Source organism: Bos taurus, chromosome 21 (assembly GCF_002263795.3).
Source record: "Bos taurus isolate L1 Dominette 01449 registration number 42190680 breed Hereford chromosome 21, ARS-UCD2.0, whole genome shotgun sequence".
Lineage (NCBI taxonomy): Eukaryota > Metazoa > Chordata > Mammalia > Artiodactyla > Bovidae > Bos > Bos taurus.
The window spans coordinates 27648896-27672908 of record NC_037348.1 but is presented as its reverse complement, the minus strand read 5'-3'; the positions used below and the strand labels follow the sequence as shown (position 1 = coordinate 27672908).

Genomic DNA, 24013 nt, shown 5'->3' with positions numbered 1-24013 from the left:
ACCCGCCTCGCGCGGCGCGCAGGGTTGCCCGCAGCCCGGAGCCACGGGGAAAGAGGCGAGGCCCCGACTGTTCCCGGCCTGATCGCCCTCGCACCCAGCTGGTGGCTCCGGGGGCGTGGCCGGGCCACTAGTACTGCCCCCGGGTCGCTTGCTCGGGGCTCCCGGGCCGCCCCACTGACCTGTGTGAGTTCTCAGGTGCGCCTTGAGGTGCGAGGATTTCCCGTAAACTTTCTCGCAGCCCGCGTAGTGGCACTTGTGCTTTCTCTGCGGGGACTCGAGGTCGGTGCGACTTCGGCCCCGCCGGCCCCTTTGTCTGAAGCCGGGCTCGCCGCTCCCCGCGGGCCCCGGCTCTCGCTCGGGCTCCAGCCCCGCCTCGGGTTCGGGCTCGGGCTCGGGCTCGGGCTCGCTCCACGCCGGGCTGAGGGGCGCGGCCGCCGCGCCACTGGCGCCGGGGGAGGCGGGCTCGGGGGCGGGTGGCGGCGCGGGCGGCAGGCGGCAGGGGGTCCTCGCCTTCCGGGCCGCGGCGCCTTCTCTGCGCTCCGCCGGGGCGGGCGCCGGCGCTTGCTGGTTAAGGTCCGCTAGGATCCGCGCCACCACGAAGAGCGAGGCACTGTCCTTGCCGTCGCGGCGTTCTTCGACGCGGGGCAGCGTGGCGGCGACAGTGGCCGCGCCCTCGGGTCCGGGCTCCGGCCCCTCCCGCGGCCCGTGCACGACCGCGCGGTTCGACATGGACACGAGGCACTCGGCGGCGAAGTGGTCCACATAGGCGGCGGCTGCCATGCTGCGGGATCCAGCCGGCGGACGGGCGGCACTGCTGGTTGCTGCGAGTCGTCAGCGGCGCATCCGCACCCACGGCCTCCGGAGAGCGGGCGGGGGGCGGGGGCGAGGCGCGCCCTCTCCGCGGGCTGGGCTAGGCGCGCAGCCGCCTCTGCCGTCACCCGCGCGGCTCCGCGTCTGCTAGGCGCCCGCCCGGCTGGGCTCCGAAGAGTGAACGCATGGGGGGCGCGGGCGAGTGGGATCCCCGCGCAACGTCAGGGGCGGCCTATCCTAAGGATGCCGAGCGGCGACGTTAGGGACAACCGCGCCAAGTCGCGGCCGCAGCCTCGCCGCGCATTGTGGCAGGCGGGACAGCAGCCGTGCGCGCCGCGGCTCGGTGTGGGCGGCCCGGCCCCGGGGGTGGGCGGGGCCGGGGCCACATCTGGACCCGACGTCAGCCCCCAGCCACATCCTGGCGGCGCAGGTTACAGGCGGCGGTGGCGGCGGCGGGGAGCCGCGCACGCGGAGGGGCGGGGATCCCGGAGCGCGCACCGGCGGGATGGAGCGGTGGCGCGCCCGCCTCTGGAGAAGGGGCGTGGCTGAGGACAAGGACTGGCGCCATTGGTTCGCGGGTACACGGCCCGGCCAATCCTCACAGTGAGAGACTCCCACTCGGCCTAGGGGCCTGCGCGTGCCAATGGGCGTGCCCCCTTGGCGGCGGGAGGAGGGGCGGAAATTAGAGCTGTGAGCCGGGCACGCTGACGCACCACGTCCGAGGGCGGCAGGCCGGGGCGTGGCCGCGCGGTCGCTCCCCCACCCCTCAGCGGCTGGGACCTCGCGGGGTATTTTCCTGCTGGAGCTTTTGTACGGTGACAGCTTTGAACCCCGGCGCGGAGGCGAGCGCTCAGGAGGGCGCCCCTTTGTCCCTCCCGCCCCGCCTCTGCCGTGCGCCGGGTGGGCGCACCCTGCGGGGCTCGCCTCCGCTTCTCCCTTTCCCCTCCCGAGTGAGGTGCCCAGCGAGGAGGCGTGTCCGCTCCGGCCAGCTCGGAACAACCCCACCGCACCCCGCCGAAGCTGGGTTCCTGGGCGGCCGCGCCCCGAGACTCGGGCCGCTCGCCCGCTGCAAGCTCCTCCCCTGCCGAGCCCGGTGCTTGGCGCGGCCCAGCAGGGAGCGGGGTCTCGGGTGGGGCAGGGGATGCACTGACGGGAGGCACCCGGAGCTCTCGATCGTCCCGGGCAGCCGGGAACTGGGCCCGGCCCCACTGCCCTTGAGCCTGGGTCAACCGGAGGCGGACTGGCACCAGGCTGGTGGTTAGCCTGGCAGCGTGGGTGACGTGCCCACCGCGTCCCATGCTCGCAGGAGTGAACTACGTGCCGGGGCGCTGGCGCCGCTGCTAATGGAACGCGGGGCCCCTTCCTCTGGCTCCCCTCCCCAGGCCCGCTGCCAACTTCTCCCGGCTGCCCCTCTCCCTCCCGGCGGGGGAGGCTTCCGACGCCACCGACTGCGCGGGCCCCGCCCACCCGCTGCCGGGCCTCGCCGAGGAAACGCTCCCTGCCCTGCCCCGCCCACTTGCCCTTGGCTCTCCCCGGCGCCCTCACTCTCGCTGTCTCCGAGACCACCCCACCGCCCTTCTCCAGGCCTAGGCCATCAGCCTAGAGGTTAGAGGCTGAAGCCGAGCGCAGCAAGCCCCTGGCCGGAGAGACCGGCCGGGGTCTGCAGCCCTTAATGGACATTCAAACGTGTTAGCTGCCCGCGCGGGGAGAGTGGAAGGAGGGCAGCCCAGGCACTGGATCCCTCGAACCAGAGAAGAGGGGTGGTTGGGACAGTGTCGTCCTGCGCACAAAATTAAGAGCAGCCATTTCACACCAAATTATCTTGAGGCCTGGGTAGAAAAAACTTTCCAGGTCACCAAGGACAAACGCATTTTGGGTTGCATGTTGTGGTGACCTGTAAACTGGTGTGGACGTCTGGGTGCCCTGGGAACCCTGGGAACCGTGACTAAAACCCTAAAGTTCCAGCAGCTCACTGGTGGGCGACCCCTGGGAAGACCACACAGTGTGCTCTGCAGGGGTGGGGCTCTGTACTGGCCTATTGGGTCAGACTCCTCCTCTAAGAGGGTCTCCTACTGGCAGGAAATAATCTCTCTTCTCCCAGCCAACTTGTGTTGATGACATTTAAGAGATTTGTGTTCTGACCAAATAATGATTCAGAATGTTCCTGCAGTCTCACCACATGTCACAATCAGTCACTTCATTTAGGATGGGGCTGGCCGGGTGCTGACTTACCAGCCATCCACCCCACTCCCCACTCCCTCCAGCAAGCAGGATTCTGCTCAATCTCCAAGGTACCACTAGCTCCATGACCCCCCCTTGACACACTCCAGCCTGGGCACACCCTGGCAGGCCTCTTAGGAGTAGGCACCCTTCTAGGCGTTGGGCTACAAGTGACCATCCTCTGTTCTGGGTGACGGACATAGGCCTGGGTCAAGGGTCCTCCTCAGGTACACACACCCCACCCCCATCCACAGCCCAGAACAGTCCCAGGTCTCTGCATGGATGCAGTCTCCCTGAGTGTTTGGGCTGCACTCTCAGAGCATCCTGGGGGGCAAAACTCACACCCTAGGCCTGCTTCTCAGGCCTTTAACGGTTGTTCATAGAAGGGGGTTCTGGGGCCCAGCAACCCTCATCCCAGCCCCACATGGGAGTGTCTTCCAGATACATATATTCTCTTCCTCAGGGGAAAATCTCACCATAACCGCTGGCCTGTGTTATTTTTGCTTCATAAGATTTTGACAGATATGGCTTCTGTATGTCTGAGGGTGGGTGGGGATCAAGTGTCAGATGGAAGGAATGGAATAAACAAAAACAGGAGCTGCCGGAGACCGAGGTTCAATCTCTGGGTGGGAAGATCCCCTGGAGGAGGAAATGGCAACCCACTCCAGTATTCTTGCCTGGAAAATCTCATGGCCAGAGGAGCCTGGTGGGGTATATGGTCCATGGGGTCGCAAAGAGTCATACACGACTGAGCACACAATTCAGGAAAGATCAGCCCAGAGCAAGTGAATGGGGATGTGTCTGGAGAGTGGAGAGGCTGGGCTGGAAAGGGGGCTGAGGTTTCCACTGGAGATGGCAGATGGATGGTGTGTGTTGACTCTGACTTGTGGAACCTCCTTTCACAGCAGTGTTTACCTGTTGTTAGAAAGAAACTGGCAAGAATAGGGCAAGCAAGGGAACAAGTAACTGCAACACAGTTGTTGAAGCTAGAATACTATACAGACCTGAGACAATGAAGTCTTGAAATGGTAGCAGGGTGGGATAGGGTGTGGGGAGCCAAGAAAAAAAACTCTGGAGTCCCCAAAAGGTCCACCAATGGATGGCACTAGGCACCTCTGGATGGGGGTTTGAATGGGGGCTAAGATAGTAATTGGCTGAAAGTCTGCGGGAGTTGGTTATGGACAGGGAGGCCTGCTGTGATGCAGTTCATGGGGTCGCAATGAGTCGGACACGACTGAGTGACTGAACTGAACTGAATTGCTTAAGAAGCACCCAGACTGTCTCAGCAGATCTATGCTGCCTTCCCCATCCTGACCAAAGATGGGATGTCTGTCATCTAAAGAAGGTTAAAGGGTACTTCCCTGGTGGTACAGCAGTTAAAACTCTGTGCTTCCAATACTGGGGTCATGGGTTCAATCCCTGTTAAGGGAACTAAGATTCCACATGCAGCTCAGCATGGTCAAATTAAAATAATAATAATAATATAAATAAGGTAAATGGAAGCATCTTGGGATGAGAGATACCATGCACAGGGCAGAGGTGCCATAATAGGAACAGAGGAGTTAAATGAACCTGTAGATATTAGATGCTGAGACCATGTTCCAGCTTCCCTTCTGGGTTTTCAGAACGCGGGCAGCCAAGAGGCTAGAAGGGTCTTTCCTGGGGCATTAAAGCAGGCCAAGGGGAACACCTTAGTTTCCTTACATATGCAGCTGCCCAGTGGAACCACCCACCAGACCACACTCCAGGGAAGGCTGCACTTCCCAAACCCCCACAGATACAGAACCTCTAGTCCAGCCTTCACAGGTGGCCAGAGCTGATCAAACATCTCAGGAAATCCTGTGTCATGAAATCTAAAGCCCCAATAGATTTTTTAACAGCAACTTGGAGGAAACAGAGACTGTGCAGAGAGAAGTACACAGCAATGTAACCATCAATCAAAGTCATGTCGTCAGAGTAACTAAAGAAACTACAGCAACCCATGAAGGGAGGCCATGTATAAAGAAATTTTTGGTGAGCAAACAAAAAGTGTTCATGGAAATTTGAAGTAGTGGAAATAAAGGGCTTCCCAGGTGGCTCAGTGATAAAGAATCTGCCTGCCAGTGCAGGAGACACAGGTTTGATCCCTGGATCAGGAAGATTCCCTGGAGGAAGAAATGGCAACCCACTCCAATATTCTTGGCTGGAGAATCCTATGGACAGAGGAGTCTGGTGGGCTACAGTCTGTGAAGTCTCAAAAGAGTCAGACATGACTTAGCAACTGCATATGTAAAATTTAAAAAACAATACTGCCAGGAGGGATTGGAAGATAAAGTTGAAGAAATCTCTGTGAAAGCAAAACAAAAAGAAACCTCCAAAATGGGAAACAGGAAAGAAGAAACAAAGGCGGGCCATCCAGAAAGTCCATTAATGAAATAATAGGAACCCTAAAAGAGCGATCAGAGAAACACAGGGGTGGAGGTGGAAGGGAAGAAATCATCAATGAATTCATCCTTTAAAAAATCTCCCCAGCTCAAGAGCATGTGTTGAAAAACCCACAAGAAGCTCAACAGGGAAAAAACAGTTCTTCCCAAAGGCATATCACTGTTGAAGTGCAGAATAATAGGGACAGAAGTGTCCTGACATTAGAAGCAGGTCACAGATAGATGGTCAGGAGTCAGAAGGTGAGGGGCAAAGCCTTGGGGATCTAAAGGAAAATTATTCTCCAGTCATCACCCAGCAAAAGTGTAAATCAAGTACTTTGAGATGAATGAGGTCTCAAAATTTTATTTCACCAAAATAAAGAAGCCAACTGAGAAAGAGGGAGGCGTGTGATACAGCAAAGAGGCATTCAACACAGAAGGAAAGGGAGGAGCATAGAAGCACCAGGCCAGGCTGGAGCAGGGCAGAAGCTCCACGGATACTTCTTCAGGAGATGAAGTAGACAAGATCCATGTACCTGTCAGGAGAAGCTGGGCCATGCTGCAGGAAAGACTGCCTGTAAATCTCAAGTGTTAATTTCTGGCAATGCTACACTTCCTTTGTGAGTTGCCTGGGGACACCCAAGTTGATGGAGCAGCCTCTGTCTAGAACATGCTGGTTGCCATGGCAGAGGGACCCAGAGTGTCCCTCATGCCTTCTTTTCCATACACAAAATACACTGTCCCCCTCCCCTGGTGGGAAACCTTATCAATCCTGACCTAGAGATCAGAGACAGGCAGGAAGACAAAGATTCAAGCATCGACTGGAGATCCATTACCTCTGTAGGCTGCTGCACCCCACCCCCAGCCCCAATACACAACCCCAATGTGCAGTGATGGGAAGGGACAGAATACACAACAAACAGACCAATTCAGAAAGGGGAGGAGGGGGCAACCCCAGCAGATGGTGTTCACAGTGATTCTGAACACTGCTGGGCAAATTTTGCCCTTCATCCTGGGGTGAGTGTGTGAACAATCCAGCCCCGCTCCCTGGGAGGCCAGGTCACCGTGGGGTGCTCCTCCACTTTGAGGGGATCCCCCTCCACCATCATTCTCTTTGGCTGCCCTGGGAGTGGGGGGCGGTGATGGTGGGCAATGGGAATCTGCCTCCCTTAGAGGGCTGAGCACTTTCCCCATAGTGCTTCCAGCCTGAAGGAGGTTAGAAATGAAGGGTTATCTTAAGTTCCAGACACAAACTCTATTAATGCTTGGATATGGTTTCTTTGGTCCTACTAGTTCCTCAAAAATCTAGTTAATAGACATTGAATATGCTGATAACCTTGATCTTGGACTTGCAGCCTCCAGAACTATGAGAAATAAATATTTGTTGTTTATAAGACACCAGATATTGTGTTTCAGCACCCCAACTGGCCTAAGATATCCACAAAATCCATCCCCTCTATCTACAGCAGTGAGCAACCATACTTTCCACAGACCTGTGCAGTGAGGTGTGACCAGGTGACTAAGTCCCCAGGGTGGGACTGTGAGCAGAGGAACTGCAGGCTTTTAGAGAGTGGATCTTTCCTCCTGTATCTTCTTCTTTTCCCTCTGCCCAGTGGATGCTTATGTCAACAAAGCCCTAGGGGATGGGGGATGATGGAGTCACAAAATAGAGCAGCCTGGAACCCAGAAATCTAGCCAAGGGTGCTCACAGATGGTCACTGTGTTTGAGCCATAATCATCCAGGGCCTACCTATTACTGCAACTTAGCCCACCTTCATGAATACAAAAGTGGGAGGAGGTGACCGAAGGGGAACAATAGAACATGGTTTATAGAGAGAAGCTTGGTGGCAGATGGAGTGAGGTCTGTGCTTTGTTCTATAGCATTCTCCTCTGGGGCTGGCTTCCTGGTGGCAGCCAGGCTGTGGGGTGACAACTCTGGGCATCATCCTTCCTCTTTCCCAGGGAGTCACTGATGGCTTGCCGTGCCAGTAGGGGAACAAACCATTCTCTGCTGTATGACATGGGGGTGGAGCAGAAAACTGTCTTCATGTCCAGTCTCCCAGTGGTGCTGAAGGGCAGAATAACCCACTGGGGCCTGAACAATGAGAGCTATCCTCACATCTGGTACAGGTTTACACAGGGGAGAGATGAAATGGGAAATGCTTCTGAGACTCCGCTATCCAAAGACTTAAGAGATATCTACAGGGTCAGCAACAATGTGTGAGGAAGGCATGTTAAAATGATGGATGGTCTCTTCCAGGCTTCCTGGAGCAGATGGCTTCAACGCCTGAGCACAAGCGACATGGGACCTGCCCTCCTCCACGATGATCTGGGAGGGTCTCTGGTCTCAGTGGGTATTGTCTGTTCTTTCTGGGACTGTCCACCCCCACCCTCAACACACACACACCCGAATAACCATTCATAACTTGTAATCCCCTCCCCCAGGAGAAGGAAATGGCAACCCACTCCAGTATTCTTGCCTAGAGAATCCCGTGGACAGAGGAGCCTGGTGGGCTTCTGTCCATAGTGTCGCACAGAGTCGGACACAACTGAAGCGACTTAACATGCATGCATGCATTGGAGAAGGAAATGGCAACCCACTCCAATATTCTTGCCTGCAGAATCCCAGGGACAGGGGAGCCTGGTGGGCTGCCGTCTATGGGGTCGCACAGAGTCAGACACGACTGAAGCGACTTAGCAGCAGCAGCAGCAATCCCCTCCCGGTGGGTATACTGAGCCAAATGCTGTATTTAATCCTTTTGAGTTGATTCTGAGGTTCTTGCTCAGCACCCATCAAGGTCAGTAAGTCCCAGCCTCCGGGAAATGCTTCAGAGCTCCCCTGACATGTTGACTTATTGACTCGCTTGGAGAAGACACAAAAAAGGGGCCAGGCCTTCCCACCCTACAGGTAAGAAAATCAAGCCTCAGTCAGGTCCAGAGACTTCCCCGAGGCCACATCTAGCGAAAGGCAGAGCCCAGGTTCTCTGGCCTTGTCCTGGTGCCTGCATCCCCAGCCTCTGGGAAGCTAGCTAATTAATGTGAGAATTTATCAGATCAATTAAATTAGAGCCAGGTTAGTCCATTCTGGGTTCTCAGGGGAATCCTGTCTAATGAGTATTCCTGTTAACAGGGTTGGGCAGATTTGCAGTGAACAATGTAAGATAAAGACTTAATTCTTGGCTGTTTGCTTGTAGGTCTTAGGGAAGGACTGAAGGATAGTTGACAGGATACAGGGAAGCAGTATTTTTTTTGTTAGTGCAGAAGGGAGTTAGAAAGTGGGATGGGGTCATGCCCAGTCTCTTGAGTATGGGCACCAGGGTTGTGTGGTCACCTTTAATATACATCCATCATTCACATCCTCACATGCATATCTAGTTTCCTGGATTGTGGGCTTCCTATGTAGGACAGTACATCGAGAGTAGTTGTTCAGTCTCTCAGTCATGTCTGACTCTTTTGCGACCCCATGGAATGTAGTCCCCCAGGCCCCTCTGCCTATGGGGTTCTTCAGGCAAGAATATCCGAGTGGGTTGCTATTTCCTTCTCTGAGGGATCTTCCCATACCAGGGATCGAACCCACATCTCCTGCATTGCCAGGCGGATTCTTTATCACTGAGCCATCAGGGAAGCCATACATTGAGAAAGTCCGTAGCTATTAGACCTGATTTTATAGTTAAACTGGTTGATTTAAAATATTGCAAATGTAGTATGGGCTGATTGTTTTTATTCAAGGGTCTTTGAACCAGAATTTTCTGGTTTGGGATTTGGATTTGGTCTTTAGTATGAAACTTCTTTCGTGTGTAAAGCAGAGAACTGCACAACCAGGGATATTGTTTCAGGTGACAAAAAAGAAATATTTTCCCCCAAGGAAAAGGAAAGGAGAAGTTGAAAATGAATTAGTTTTTTTTTTTTTTTTAATGTATTGATTTTTATCTATTTGGCTGCACTGGATCTTAGTTGCAGCATGCAGGATCTAGTTCCCCTACCAGAGATTGAACCTGGGCCCTCTGCATCGGGAATGTAGAGTCTTAACCACTGGACCACCAGGGAAGTCCCATGAATTTGTTTTAATCACATTTCAGGTAGCTCGAGAGCAGCCAAGAGTTTGCCATCTCCAACCAGAAGTCCGTTTCTCTAAGAGCAGAAATAATTCCCACTGGGAACGGCTGACGGAGGCCCTTTGAGGGATCTGCGTCGGCTCTGGCAGGTCACTGGGAGACAGGCCCTCCAAAGATTCCTTTCCAAGGGGACACGGATGCCCAATGCTCTGGGCCAGCCACTGGACAATGCTATGGCATATGCAGTGCCTCAGGGCATGCAGCCCCTCCCAGACGAGTCCTCAGTGAATGGGGATGGGTTCTGCTGTGTCCTTGAAGTCTCACCTTAGAGACCTTTATCAGCCCACGCTTCATTATGAAGCAGTAACTCCTGGGGTGGGAGGACCCAACTCAGAGACTGCAGCCCAGACTGGTGGGTGGGTTGAGGGGGAGGGAGCCAGGCTCATCATCTGAACCATCCCAGTGATGCACATAGTTCTACCTACAGCAGCTTTACCCACGTCGCCTGTGGGAGCTCTCTTCAAGGGAGAAATTGTTGCAAGATCGTAAGGTGCTTTAGAATATTGTTGCAGTGTTGTCGCAGTTTTAAAAAATGGCCATGAACATTTTGACACTGGTGACTGCTTCAATCCATGGAGCCCAATGAAAGGGAGGTGGTGTGACTTCCCTGAGCTTCCATGTAAGATGTCCTACCACCTTGACCTGGAAGCCAGCATGTGAGTGTAGAAGGGGTTGAGCAGCCATAAGGCCCAAGCATCAGTGGTGCAGAAACAAACCATCTCTTCCAAGCCCTTTTGAAATTCCTGATCCATGGAATCAAGGGTTGTTGCTGTAGGCTGTTACATTCAGGGTTATTGTGGAGCAAAGTGTGTTAGTCGCTCAGTTGTGTTGGACTCTTTTCGACCCCACGGTCTGTCCATGAATTCTCCAGGCAAAAATTGTAGACTGGGTTGCCATTCCCTTCTCCAGAGGATCTTCCCAACCCAGGGATCAAACCCCATTCTCCTGCATTGCAGGCAGATTCTTTACCATCTGAGCCACCAGGGAAACTAAAATAAGTTAGGTGAAATAAACACGGTCCCTGTAAACCAAGAAATGTCTGACCTAGTGCTCATTCAAGGCAAAGGTTTTTGTTGTTCTTGTTGTTGTAAATTTTATAAAAATTTGATCCTGTAAGCAACATAATATTCCATAATGAGAAAAATCAAATTCATTGAAGTATTTCTCTATGTGTGGTGATCTGGTTACTTTTTTATTCTCAAGGTGAATTGCATTCTTTTTTTTTAATCGAGGTAGAGTTGATGTGCAATATTATATAAGTTACAAGTGGACAACATAGAGATTGACAATTTTTGAAGATACTCCATTTATAGTATTATAAAATGTTGGTTGTATTCTCTGTGTTGTACAGTAAAGAGAAAGGAAGGGAGGGAGGGAGGAAAGAAGGAAGGAAAAGGTTTTCTTTCCATCTTGGTGAGGGAAAAGCCAAGATAGTGGGCTTGGGTCTGAGGTCTGGACTCTATTTGTGAGCTGTGGGATTTTCAAGGGACTTGACCTCTTCTGTGTTTGACTTAGGGACTGACTTGAGACTCCCCTCATAGGTCAGGGAGAGACCCCAGTGGCGAGTTCCCTGCCTCAGACTCTCCTCTGACAAGCCAGGGAGAGGTGATTGTGTGGACCCCCATCCATGCCACACCTCTGGCACCTGACCCATTTGGGGGTCTTTGCAGCCCGACCTCCTCCTCCAGAAGGTGACCAGAACTATGACTGTCCCAAGCCTGGCCCCTCTGACACACACTAAAATTCCAGGCTTCAGGAGCATCCTTATTATAACACTATTAAATTTGAAAAATATTCAAAAGCTTAAAAAGCTTAAACGTTGCTAATAATCTCCATTCTCTCCATGAAAAGAATCACTTCTTCGCTCCTTTCTGCCATCTTTTCCAATGACAGACCAGTTTTCTCTACATACTCATTGTAACGGTCATTGATAATTGTTTACTGTCTTAGCTACTGCTGCATAACAAAATGCCTCGCAACTCAGTTGTTCGAGATAGCAATAAACATTTATTGTTGGGACTTCCTTGGTGGTTCAGTAGTTAAGACACCACGCTCCCAAAGCAGGGGTGTGTGCATGCATGCATGGTAAGTCGCTTTAGTCGTGTCCAACTCTTTGGGATCCTGTGGACTGTAGCCTGCCAGGCTCCTCTGTCCATGGGATTCTTCAAGCAAGAACACTGGAGTGTGTTGCCATGCCCTCCTCCAAGGGATCTTCTGGACCTAGGGATCAAACCTGCATCTCCTGTGGCTCCTGCATTTCAGGCAGATTCTTTACTGCTGAGCCACCAGGGAAGCCCCAGTGCAGGGGACCTGAGTTCAATCCCTGGTCAGGGAACTAGTTCCCATATGCCACAACTAATAACTGGCAGAGCAACCCCCACTCAAAAAAAAAAAACAAAAAACCTGGCACCCAGAAGTCACACAGCAGTGTTTCCACAGGACTCTCTGCACCAGGGCAGTCACAAGGCCTCCCTCCTTCAAGAGGAGGACACCTCTTGGTGGGTGAGTGGCAAGATTCTCCAAGAGCATACAGGGTGAGAGGTATTGCTGTGGCATTCTTCAGGAAATGAAACTTGCCACTGGGAGCAAGAGTGAAGGCGTTTCCATGCTGAAGCGGGATGGTGTCGCAATCTTCTGCAGCTCATAAGGACATGGCTGCTGCTAAGGTGCTTCAGTCTTATCCGACTCTGTGCGACCCCACAGATGGCAGCCCACCAGGCTCCACCGTCCCTGGGATTCTCCAGGCAAGAATACTGGAGTGGGTTGCCATTTCTTTCTCCAATGTATAAAAGTGAAAAGTGAAAGTGAAGTCACTCAGTCGTGTCCGACTCTTCGTGACCCCATGGACTGCAGCCTATCAGGCTCCTCGTCAATGGGATTCTCCAGGCAAGAGTACCGGAGTGGGTCTCCATTGCCTTCTCTGGGAAGGACATGGCAGAGGCCTGAAAAGCTACAGCCCAATTTCCCTTCCTTTCTTCCAGGAAACCAAAGATTTTTTTGGAGAAAAAGAGGTGTTATTTCCTTTTAAAGATAAACTCTAATTTCATCAGTGTCAAGGAGAGGTAGATCTCCACAACAACCTGTGGTCCCTGTGAAATCTGAGTCTATTGGGAGAGGGAGAGAGATTCCAGCAGTTTGAAAGATGGTTCCAAGGCCACTTCCCAGAGGGTTGTGCTGAGAGTGACTCTGGCAGAGATCCACTGCACCCCAGATGGGTCTCCCCAGGGCCTCTGCATTAGAGGAGAAAATGAAGTCTCTGGTCTTCCCAGCCTCCCTCGGACCTGGGCATGCCTCTGACTCCATGTGGACCAATGGAATCTAAGGGGACCACGGAGATATGGTGTCCCGGAAACCCCAGGATGGAGCGATGTGGACACTTATTGCCTTCCACTCCCAGTGTACCACTGCCTGGAATCTAGGGCTCTGGGAGCAGCCATACCTGTCCTGCCCCAACCTCTGGGCTGCTTCCCTGGGGGAGGAATCAGGCCAGGCTGGGCTTTCTCCTGTGTAGTCAGCCTGCCCCTCGGCTCATGGCCTCTCTCCCACAATACTTGGAGCAGGCGTGGTCCCTCAGCCAGGAGAGGATGCCTAAGCAGAGCCTGCTGGGCCCTGGATGCTTTCTGTAGGATTGGCCTGGAGGGACCAGGCCTGGAGAAGCATGGCAGCGGGACCTTTGGACAAAAGAGCTGCCATCTGTCCATCCTTTGGGTTCTTCCTTCTGAGGCCACTGTGGCCGCCTCTTTCCACTTGCTGTGCACATCAGCTCCTGCACCCTGGCTTCCTCTCTCAGCTGTCTCCAGGCGGCTTGGCTTCAGCACCCTCTGCTGCCCCACTGAGGCTCCAGGGACAGATCCACCAGGAGGAGGCCCGATGGACAGAGGGACAGCCCTGCTGGTGGGTGGCTCACACAGCAGGTGTCCCCAGGGCCCTGGCCAGTAGAGCAGCTGCCCTAGGTGAGTATCTGAGACCTGCCTGCTGCAGGGGGAGGATGGGGAGAAGCGTGCAGCTGGAGCCAGAGAGTCTTAGCCCCACCATGTCTTAACGGGGACATGCAGCCAGCAGAGGGGAGGGGGGGTCTGTCTGGGTTGGAGTCCCAGCTGGACCACCTCTACCACCCGGCATCCTCATCCTAAAATCCTAAGCATCCTTCTCCATCACACTATAAACACCTCAATATTAGGAAGGGCTCTGGGTGATGCTTGGCCTGTGAGAGACGTCCCTGGTAGTAGCAGGAAGGGCAAGAGGGCAAGGTGTCCCAGGCTTTCTCTAACTCAGTGGGCACTGCAGAAGGTCAAATGCCATTTGCTTTCTTCTCTAACACTTAACTTTGAAAGTTTTCTCCCTGAAAGAGAAGTGAAATGACCATCTTTTATGCAGACTCACCAGTGGTTGAGTTTTTGCCATCCTTTCCTCTCTTTCTCTCTCTGTATATCTTTCTGTATCTATTTTTTCCTGAATCATTTGAAAGTACAGTGTTCACACCTTACTCCTAAATATTTCTTGGCTTTGAGAAGCCAAGAAGCCATAGTTGCACTCAAAATGTTCATCATCCTTTAATGATGATTACATAATATACAAACCATATTTAAAATTTTTATAATGGATTTTAATCTCTTTTCTGGCCACATATCTCTTCTTTATCAACCAAACTAAAAAAGCTGCACTCCCTCCCAAACACCTACTGCAGGTGTTTCTGTGGAGCCTGCCCATTGGGTAGGGGGCACTGTGAGGGAGTCACCAGGGACCAGGATATCTCATTGCCCCCTGCCATCTTCATCCAACCCAAAGGGATGGAGTTGAGTCTGGATAAAGGTGTGGGGTTTTCTGCCTTTAACTGGCTTGGTCTCAAGCCCTGGGACTTCACCCTCATCTATCTCAAGCTACAGGGCTGCCCTCAGCCCCCAGTCATCTGTACCCCTGCCCCACCTGGGCACCATCTCATTTCTTCTCATAAAGACATGAGCTCCCCAGATGGCACAGTGGTAAAGAATTAGCCTGCCAATGCCGGAGACACGAGAGATATGGGTTTGATTGCTCAGTCAGGAAGATCACTTGGAGAAGGAAATGGCAACCCACTCTAGTATTCTTGTCTGGGAAATCCCATGGATTGAGGAGCCTGGCAGGCTACAGTCCATGGGGTCACACAGAGTCAGACATGACGAAGAGACTGAGAACATACCCATGCATAAAGACAGAAAAGAACACGCATCCCCTTCAGAAGAAAGGGGATCATGCATGGAAGAGAGCAGTGATCACTAGCAAAAGGTCCGTGTTTATCCACCCATGGCTAACACCATGCACTTGTATCTGGTCCCTGAAATGGCTCCATTGTATGGGCTGAATATTTGTCTCCTCCGCATCCATCTGTTGGAGCTTTAAGCTCAATGTATTAAAAGGTAGGAGGTAATTGGGTTTAGAGGAGGTCATGGGTGGAGCTCCCAAGATGGGATTGAAGTGAGTGAAGTAAAGTTGCTCAGTCGTGTCTGACTCTTTGCAACACCATGGACTGTAGCCTATCCCATGGAAAATCCATGGGATTTTCCAGGCAAGAGTACTGGAGTGGGTTGCCATTTCCTTCTCCAAGGGATCTTCCCGACCCAGGGATTGAAGCCGGGTCTCCCACATTATAGGCAGACTCTTTACCAACTGAGCCACCAGGGAAGTCCTCTGCCCTTAAAAGAAGAGGAGGAGACATAAGAGGTCTCTTTCTCTCCACCACATAAGGACACAGCAAACCAGAAAGAGAATTCCCACCAGATCTTGAATCTGCACCACCTGGGAAATCCAACCTCCCGAACTTTGAGAAATTCATATTTGTTGTCTGAATCACCTAACCTACAGTATTTTGTTATAGCAGCTGGAGTTGACTGAAACAGCCTGTTGTTGTTCAGTTGCTGAGTGGTGTCCAACTCTTTGCAACCCCATGGACTGCAGTATCCCAGGCTTTCCTGTCCATCACCATCTCCCAGAGCTTGCTCAAACTCATGTCCATTGAGTTGATGATGCCATCCAACCATTTTATCCTCTATTGTCCCCTTCTCCTCTTGTTTTCAATCTTTCCCAGCATCAGGGTCTTTTCCAATGAGTAGGCTCTTCACATAAGGTGGCCAAAGTATTGGAGCTTCAGCTTCAGCATCAGTCCTTCCAGTGTATATTCAGGGCTGATTTCCTTTAAGATTGACTGGTTGGATCTCATTACTGTCCAAAGGACTCTCAAGAGTCTTTTCTAGCATTACAATTTGAAAGCATCATTTCCATTTCTTCCAAGGAGCAAGAGTCTTTTAATTTCATGGCTGCAGTCACCTGGAGGTAGGGTAACTTTCTGCTGCACAGGGAAGCCCACCCAGAGAGGCACAGAGGCTCAGGACCAGCCAGGGCCCTGTCTGGATTCCAAGCCTAACTGATCAGTTAGAGATGCTTTGAGTTATAAGTAACAGAACCCAGGCAATTGTCACTTAAATAAACAGGGATATCCCATGCAAAGATGACAGGGCTGGAGAAGTGGCTCAGGGTGCCCATGGGTACCCAGTGCCTTTTCCCCACCCCTTCACCATCCTTAAATATTGGCCTTCTGTTGTAGAGGCACTGGCCAAAGCTCTAGGTCTGCAGTTGGAGCTAGAAGTTGGTTAAGGGGCTGAAGAAGAAGGCAGAACCTCAGGACCTGTAGGATTTCTGCTTCACCTTAGCCAGCCATGCCAGTTCTAGGTAAACTGAGGAAGCAATTCTCTGGGGCACCTGTGTCACTACCCCCGCCATCCCAGCACCTGTTTAGACCTTGCTTTCTGACTTAGGGTGTTTACCAGGTGGGACAGTCCAGGAAGTCACTGAAATTCACAGTGCCTGTAAGGTTTAATTGGATCTCTAACAAATGAGCCTGCTTTGATGTATGATGCTTGTTTTCCTAGGGGGGAGGGAACAGAGGATGAGGGTTTTTCATTCCATACCTCTGACCTACCTCTAGATGTTTCAGGGTTTTTTTGTTTGTTGGAGGGTTTTTCAAGCTCTCCATGGACTTGGCAAAGGTGGCTGGAACCCCTCAGAGCCTCCTCGCGGGTGGAACCACGAGGGGACCAGGGGACTCTCTGGTCTTTCTTCCTTTAATTATGCATCACGGCCTGCCTTCTCCTGCTAAGATGAATGATGTTACACGGGATCACCCTGGCGAGAGTTCAGTTCTTGGCCCAGGGACTAGGCTTCTCAAAACGCTACCTTTCCACTGTGACACTGAGGTTTGGGGTGACCCACTGCTCCCCAGCCCGCTAGCCCTCTCCTATGCCCAACCCACCTGCAGCCTCTACTTGCAGCCTCCCCGCCCCCACCTCCTTTCTTGCCTCTGCTCCTCTCTGGCCCCCATTTCTCCTCCTGAGACCCAGGCTCAGCCCTGATTTCCCCGACCAATGGGCATTATCTCCTTTGTGGCTGTATCTTTTTGTCATCCAGTCGGCTGTGCTGGGCTCAGACCTTCACAGGGGGCCCTGTTCTGGGACTCCTCCAGTGGGTCCCCCACCTTCCCCCGGCCCCGGGATCCCAGGCCCTCTCCATCTTCCTTGGGCTTCTGGTCAGTTTGGGACTATGGGGATCCCCAGAAGGAAATGACGGGAAGAGAAGAGGAGGGGCCCTCCCCAGGAGTCTATGCAGACTGGCTGGACCCCAACAGAGCTTTGAGAGAGCCCCTTTCCACTCAGCTGTTTCCTAGTTCCAGGCACTGCCCATGCCCCAGGAGGACCTTGCCTGCTCTTACTTCCCCAAGGGGATGCCCTGCCCCATGTCCTTGTCAAGGCCACATGCGCTCTCCCAGGCATGTGGGTGCGTTTCCCTCAGTGGCCAGCCCGCCCCTCACCCCTCCAGATTAGCCGGAGCTGCCCACAGTGTAGCTGCAATGTTCTCCTTTGGATACAGTTGCGAAGCGGATGTAGTTCCATGAATGTTGGCTGAGGGTAGGCACTGAGGTGTGGCTTCCGGGCTCAGCACCAAGGGCGCCAAAGCACAGAGGCTCACAGCCAGGCCAGGAGGCCCTGAGTAGGAGAAGGCAGTTGAGCTCCGGGGAGCCAGAGGAGCCCCCAGGGAAGATGAGATGTGTGCAGCGGCCGGGTGGGTCCACCAAGGACGGAAGGTTGGCGGGTGATGGCAGAGGCAGCCCAGGACCAGAGAGGAACTTGAGGGGCAGGAAAGTTCAGCCTGGCTGGAGAACAGCGCTCCAGGAGGCAGGGGATGCCTGCTGATGGCAGGGCACTAAAGAGCTTGGCAAGGGCAGAGAGGCGTGTGCTAGGGGATCCACACAGGCAGGGGTTGGGGCGGGAGGGGGCTCCGAGAGGAGTCCACAGGCTGGCCCAGGCAGCTGCCTCCCTAGGGAGGGAGGGGTGAGCGAGGGAGAGAAAAGGTTGAGAGGTCAGGACAGGAAAGGAGGAGGAGGGGCCCGGAGCCTTGGGGGCAGCTGAGAGGACCATCCACTGAGGGACTGGGTCCCTGGCTCTGCTGTGTGACACTAGGCTGGCCAGTGAACCTCTTTGAACCTGCTTCCCCATCTGAAAAGGCTGCTTTGAGTGGGCTCCAGATACTGCCGTGCTCCAGCCTGGGTGTGGCAGGTGAGTGTCTCAGAGCAGTGTTCCTCCCTCCTTTGAGTCTAAGGTTACTGTGAGTCACCAGACGACCCCGACCTCACTTCATCAGGCAAGGTCAGCCCCTCTCCTGGCCCTGGGCCTGAGGTCTGACCCTGGCTGTGTCCCTCGCACGGGCCATGTTCGCCCCGCAGAGAAGCTGGGAGGCCCCTGTGTGGTGGCGCGGGGAGCAGATGCTGGCAGCTGCCGCTTGCCCCACAATGTGGCTTTTGTCAGCCAGGGTGGCTGTGTGGCTCGGGACAACCTGGGCTAGGGAACAATCACCCAGGCTTGGCTGTGGGCTCTCAACAAAGCCGCTGGGCACTTCGGGCCCCACTTTTGTGATGCAGATGTGGTGGTGGCGGTGGGTGGAGGGAAGCACACACTCCCTCTCCTCCCCGCCCCTGCCCCTTTGTGATGCAGATAGAGCAAGACCTCCCGTGCTAGGCAGGTTGTTCCTGCCCTTCCCCCCCGACCCTCCCGGCCAGGCTTAGTGACCACTGTCCAGCGTGTCCCTGAGCCACCGGGCCCTGGCTCTCAGGGACTCTGGCTTTAGCCGGGAGGTGCCAGGACCAGAGAAAAGAAGTGGAGGCAAGGGAACCACACAACTGGCCAGAAATACTAGACCAGGCTCCTCTGTGCAGGCAGGGCTCAGGCCACACTGGCCAGCCTTTGGACAGCATCTGGAGTGGACAGCCTTGTGGGCAGAGGTACAGCATGTGACAAGATCTTGATGTGGGATGGCCAGTCCTAGGAGGAGACAGCTGGTGGGAGGAGGGCCATTTCCCTACCCCGGGGTTGCATGCCCGAAGGGAAGGGCCTGAACACCAGATCGACACAGTCAGGGGACCCTCTGGCCCCACCACACACTAGCCTGGAGGGTGAGTTCACAAATTTCCAAATTTCTCTGAGCCTGCTGTATGAGGATAGGAATAGCTTCTATCACAGGATCCTGGTGAAATGAAATTGGACAATCCAGATAAAATATTGAGTTCATTGCCCAGCACGCAACAGGCACGCAGTGGCTGATAATGATGGACAGACATGTGGCAATATTTATCAAACTTAGAGGTGCAAACACCCATTTTCCTATAATACTACTTCTAGGAATTTATCCTGCGATTGTCCTCATGTGTACAAAATGACCCACATTCAAGAGTATTCTTTGCAGATTTGTTTGCAGCAGTCAGAGAATGGAAATTACCCAAGTGTCCACCTCCAGGGATCAGTCACATGGATTATGATCTGTCCACTCATGTAACAGTCCTCTTTTGGCGGGGATGGGCCAGGGCATGGCTATCTGACCTTAGTTTCCCACCACAGATTGAACTTGGGCTTGGGCAGTGAAAGTGGCGAGAGTCCTAACCAGGGAACTCCTGAAAGAGTCCCCTTCAGTTCCAGTATTCTTGGGCTTCCCTTGTAGCTCAGTGGGTAAATAATCCGCCTGCAATGTGGGAGATCTGGGTTCGATCCCTGGGTTGGGAAGATCCCCTGGAGAAGGAAAAGTCTACCCACTCCAGTATTCTGGCCTGGAGAATTCCTTGGACTGTATAGTCCATGGGGTCACAAACTGTGGGGTCACAAAGAGTTGGAAGCGACCAAGCGACTTTCACTTTCATTTTCTTTCAGTTGAAATAAGAACCGGGGTGTGTTTGTGTGCTGGTAGGAGCACTCGCCCTGCACAGCAAAGTCAGTGCCCTAGGAAAGGAGGAGGCCCAGCATCACAGGGGTCCAGGGTCCACCGGCCCAGGGAACTGGGCAGCTGAGCCGGGAAAGGGTAGCGTGTAGGGCCAGGACAGTGGACACACAGGCGCACACGCACATACACACACACACACACACACACACACACACCTGGAGGTTGAGAGTCTCTCCTGCAGAAACAGACCGTTTTGGGGGCAAAGTGGCGCACCCAGCTCTGCAGTGCTAGGCTGATGCAACCAGTCACCATAGCAACAGCGGGCAGTTGTAATTTTCAGAAGGCGGGCAGGCCCTGAGCCCAGGAAGAGGCTGCAGGCCCCAGCAGGGCTGCCTCTGGTTCACCCTGGATGTGTATGGGGCCACAGCGGTGTGACTCCCCATCTGTAAAATGAGGATCTGACCCATGAGGCCTCTGCACCTCAGGAAACAGTGGGAGTGGGCCTGAGAGCAGATGCAGGGCTCCATGGATGCAAGGGCTGTCAGCCTCCCACTGCAGTCCCAGAGGGAGGGCTCAGCCACACTCTGTCCCCCGTCGCCCTCGTGAAAGAGGACTGTGTGCAGCCCTGAGTTCCTGTCCCTAGAGCCTCTTCCAGATAAATAAGGACTAGAGAGGAAGAAGGCAGACGGCTTTGGACAGGAGCTTCCTGGCCCTGCCGCCCACAGGGCCTGCTACCTGAATCCAAACCCCTTGCCTCTACCCCAACCCTAGTCCTTTCAGTTTTGAATCTGTTTGCAAAGTCATCCTACCACCTCACCCACCTCCCTGCCCCTGGCTCCCCAGGAGGTGACCCTTCCCCCACCCCCACTCCTGTCTAGCTTCATGGCCTGAAGTCAACCTCCCCTGGTACATCACGAGCCATATGGGGGGTGGGGGTGGGGACAGGGGTCTGATTCTAGTTTTCAACATCTCCCAGGTCTGATCCTGCTGGGAAGGGCTGCAGGGGATCTTTGACCCCTGGGCATGGTGACCCCAGTCCAGTGGGCAGCCTCTCCTTTGTCTCCAGGACACACAGGGCTCTTTCCCCATGGAGAAGCCCTGTAGATCAACACAGCGGGCAGGAGCAGGCAAGGATTTGGGGGATATCCTGTCTACTTCCCTCCTAATGCAGCTTTTCCATCTCTGGGGTGGGGGTGGGTGCCTTGTCCCCTCCACCCCTGCCTGGTTGGAGCAGGCTGGCTGCAGACATAGCCTCCCAGTCCTTTTTCTTCACGGCTGTCTCACCCTACAGCCTGCCCATCAGCCTATCAAGACTGTCTGCCTTCATCCCCCCCACCACACCCTGTGCCCACCCTCTTCCCCACTCACTTCACTCACACAGGCACCAGGGCTGGAATTAGGTGGGGTCTTAGATCTCCAGCTCTGTTTCAGGATAGTGGGACAGTGGGCCACACCCGGTGTGCAACAGCTCCTACAATGATTATGAGAAATGGGGAAAATCCACACTGCGTCCTAGGTCAAGTGTCACCTTGTGCGGGTGGCTTCGCAGGATGCCCTTGGCGGGGGATGGGTTTGAATAACAGTCTCCCTGCTGCCCCTCCCCACCCCCGCCTCCAAGGTGGGACATGGACAGACACCTGTACTAGTGCATGATCTCCAGTCAGTGCAGGAAAAGTTTTATCTTCTCAAAGGGGTTTCTGGCCTGGAGAGTGGTTTGAATGGCCAGGCTTTGGCCACTGGGGCAGCCTGAGGTCCCCCAATCTGCACCTTCCCCCAGGTGGAGTCAGACCCTCACTCCCCTTTCCCAGCCAGGTGGGCTCTGGTGAGGCACAGGGCTCTGGGCTGTTGGCATAACACACTCCTGGAGTGGGGGTGATTCCCATGGGCTTGGCTTTGGGCCAGGGCTGCCCACAGTCATATTTCAGGGTTGGTCCCTTTATACTGTTGTTGTTCAGTCGCTCAATCGAGTTTGACTCTTTGTGACCCCCAAGAACTGCAGCATGCCAGGCTTCCTTGTCTCCTTCACCATCTCCTGGAGTTTGCTCAAACTTATGTCCATTGAATCAGTGATGCCATCCAACCATCTCATCCTCTGTCACCTCCTTCTCCTCCTGCCTTCAATCTTTCCCAGCATCAGAGTCTTTTCCAATGGGTTGTCTCTTTGCATGAGATGGCCAAAGCATTGGAGTTTCAGCATCAGCATCAGTCTCTCCAGTGAATATTCAGGATTGATTTCCTTTACACTGTGCAATCACAAAACATCCCCATGGTCTTGAACAAACGGAGACTATCTGCCGTGAGCGAATGACAGAGACACTGTGTATTGAAGCATCTGTCATTTAGAGATAAGACTCTATTTTAAATTGAACCTATTTAAAGATTATATTCCTTTCATTCTAAATGCCACCGGGCAGTGTGACCCTGCACAGCTTTGGGAAGAGTGTTCTGTCTCTCTGGGCCATACCAGTCCCTATCTGAGATTCCAGAGAGTGGGCTCAGACCCCAGCTCAGCTAGGCACTGGAGGTCCACCTCCTCCACCCAGGCTAGGGGAATGTCTTTCATTTTTTCCTTCTCTTCTCCCCTGCCCCCCACCTCCCACCCAGGTCCTGAGGGCATGACACCTCTCCCCTCCCTCCCAGTAGAGACCCCAGTGACTGCTTCCAGGGGTCTCCATGGCACAGAGGAGAACACTGGCTCAGAGAGAGGACCCGTGGCTGCTTCTGACCTGCTGGCTACACCCCCTTCCTCTGGCCCCCAGGTTCTCCACCCTCGGGGAGGAGCCAGCGAACCTGGCTCTGCAGAGACTAGTCTCTGGGGGTTGGAGCCTGGCTGTGTCAGTGAGAGATGAGGGACTCTCCTCCTGGCCTGGAAGGATGGCACACCTGGGCATATTTTTCTGCTCTGGGGCCTTCAATGCCCACTCCTCTCGCTGTGACTTTCAAGCTGGAGTGTCTTCTGTTCATTTGCTCCCCGGGTTTCCTCCCAGGCTGTGACTTCCTGGGATCTGGGCTGGGCATGTGGTCTCAGCTCAGGGCTCATGGCAGCTCCCTCAGCCCCACAGTTCCCCTACCCCCTCGCCAGGCACACAGAATGGCCTGGACTGGGTGGGGGTGCCTCAAACCCAGAGGCAGTTCTCCACTTACCTCACCCTGACTAGGGGGGTTGCTACTCTGTGCTGTGTGTGTATGTTAGGGAGAGGGGCCCTCAGGGCTGGGGAAGTCTGTTTCAGCAGCCAGTCCCCTCCTAAGCATCCACAGAACTGAAATGAGTTCAGATCTCTGGGAGACTCAGGCCCAGGTGGAAAGGCCTTTTTTGCATTTTTTTTAAAAAGCTTGCTGCAAATCCAATCCAAAAACATCTGAGGGTATTCCTTCTTAGATGAAGTTTGACGTATGAGTATGTCATTTGAGAGGTGGAACCAGAACAGACGTGCCCCTGCATTTCTTTCCTGAACATTTCAGTGAATGAAAAGCCGGTTTTCTGCCAGGCTTTCTATGGAGAACCCTGCACTCGACCATCCCTGCTGAGGGCCTGCTCCGGTGGGACCCTCTCCAGCTCTGATAAGGTCTTGGGTGGTGGGTTTGGTCCTATTAAGTCCCTGCAGATTCAGACCCAGCAGGCAGGGGGACAGTCAGGGCCCACTGGGCAAGGCAGTTTCTCAGATCCAGGCTGTTTCTCAGCCTCAAGGCATCTCTCTATTGCCCACCCCCAACCCTGCTCCACTTAAAGAGGAAGCCAGGCAAGTCAGGGGAGGGGGAACAACGTGAGCAGCCCACCAGTACTGCCTTTGTCCTCTAAGGGGTCCCCCTGGCCAGGGTGTTCCTGAGAGCTGGGCTGGCTGGACATCTGAGCCCTGGCTCTGACCGGCTCCCAGACTTGCCCCACACAGGATGGAGGCTGGTGAGGGCAGGGAAGGAAGCAGAGCGGGTACTGTCTCCCCTAGGCACATATTTTGTCTACACCCAGCCCTGCTCAGAGATTCAGTCGTCACTGAGGAACCCCAACAGTAAACCCTCTCCCTGGTCAAGAGGGAAGAAAAGTGGGGGCCCCAAGAGACCCCCACCCCTCCCCCAGTACCAGTTCTGAAGACCTAGGTCTGGCCAGTGCTGTGGGGTCAGTATTTGGGGCCTCCATGAACCAAATTATTTTTTTTTAAGGCATGAAAATAGTCACCAGTTTCTTTTTCTTTCTCTTCTTTTAGGCTGCATTGGACAGCATGTAGGATCTTA

At 53.9% G+C, this 24013-nt stretch overlaps 1 protein-coding gene across 1 annotated transcript in view; it reads right to left on the bottom strand.

Moving 5' to 3' along the window:
- KLF13 (KLF transcription factor 13) overlaps nucleotides 1–823 on the bottom strand; it is a 37568-nt gene extending 36745 nt beyond the window's left edge. Inside the window, exon 1 of the mRNA NM_001083533.2 lies at nucleotides 180–823. Coding sequence (NP_001077002.1) covers nucleotides 180–780 — 601 coding nt within the window. The 5' untranslated portion in view covers nucleotides 781–823. The remainder of the gene's footprint in view (nucleotides 1–179) is intronic.
- Nucleotides 824–24013: the final 23190 nt, after the last annotated feature.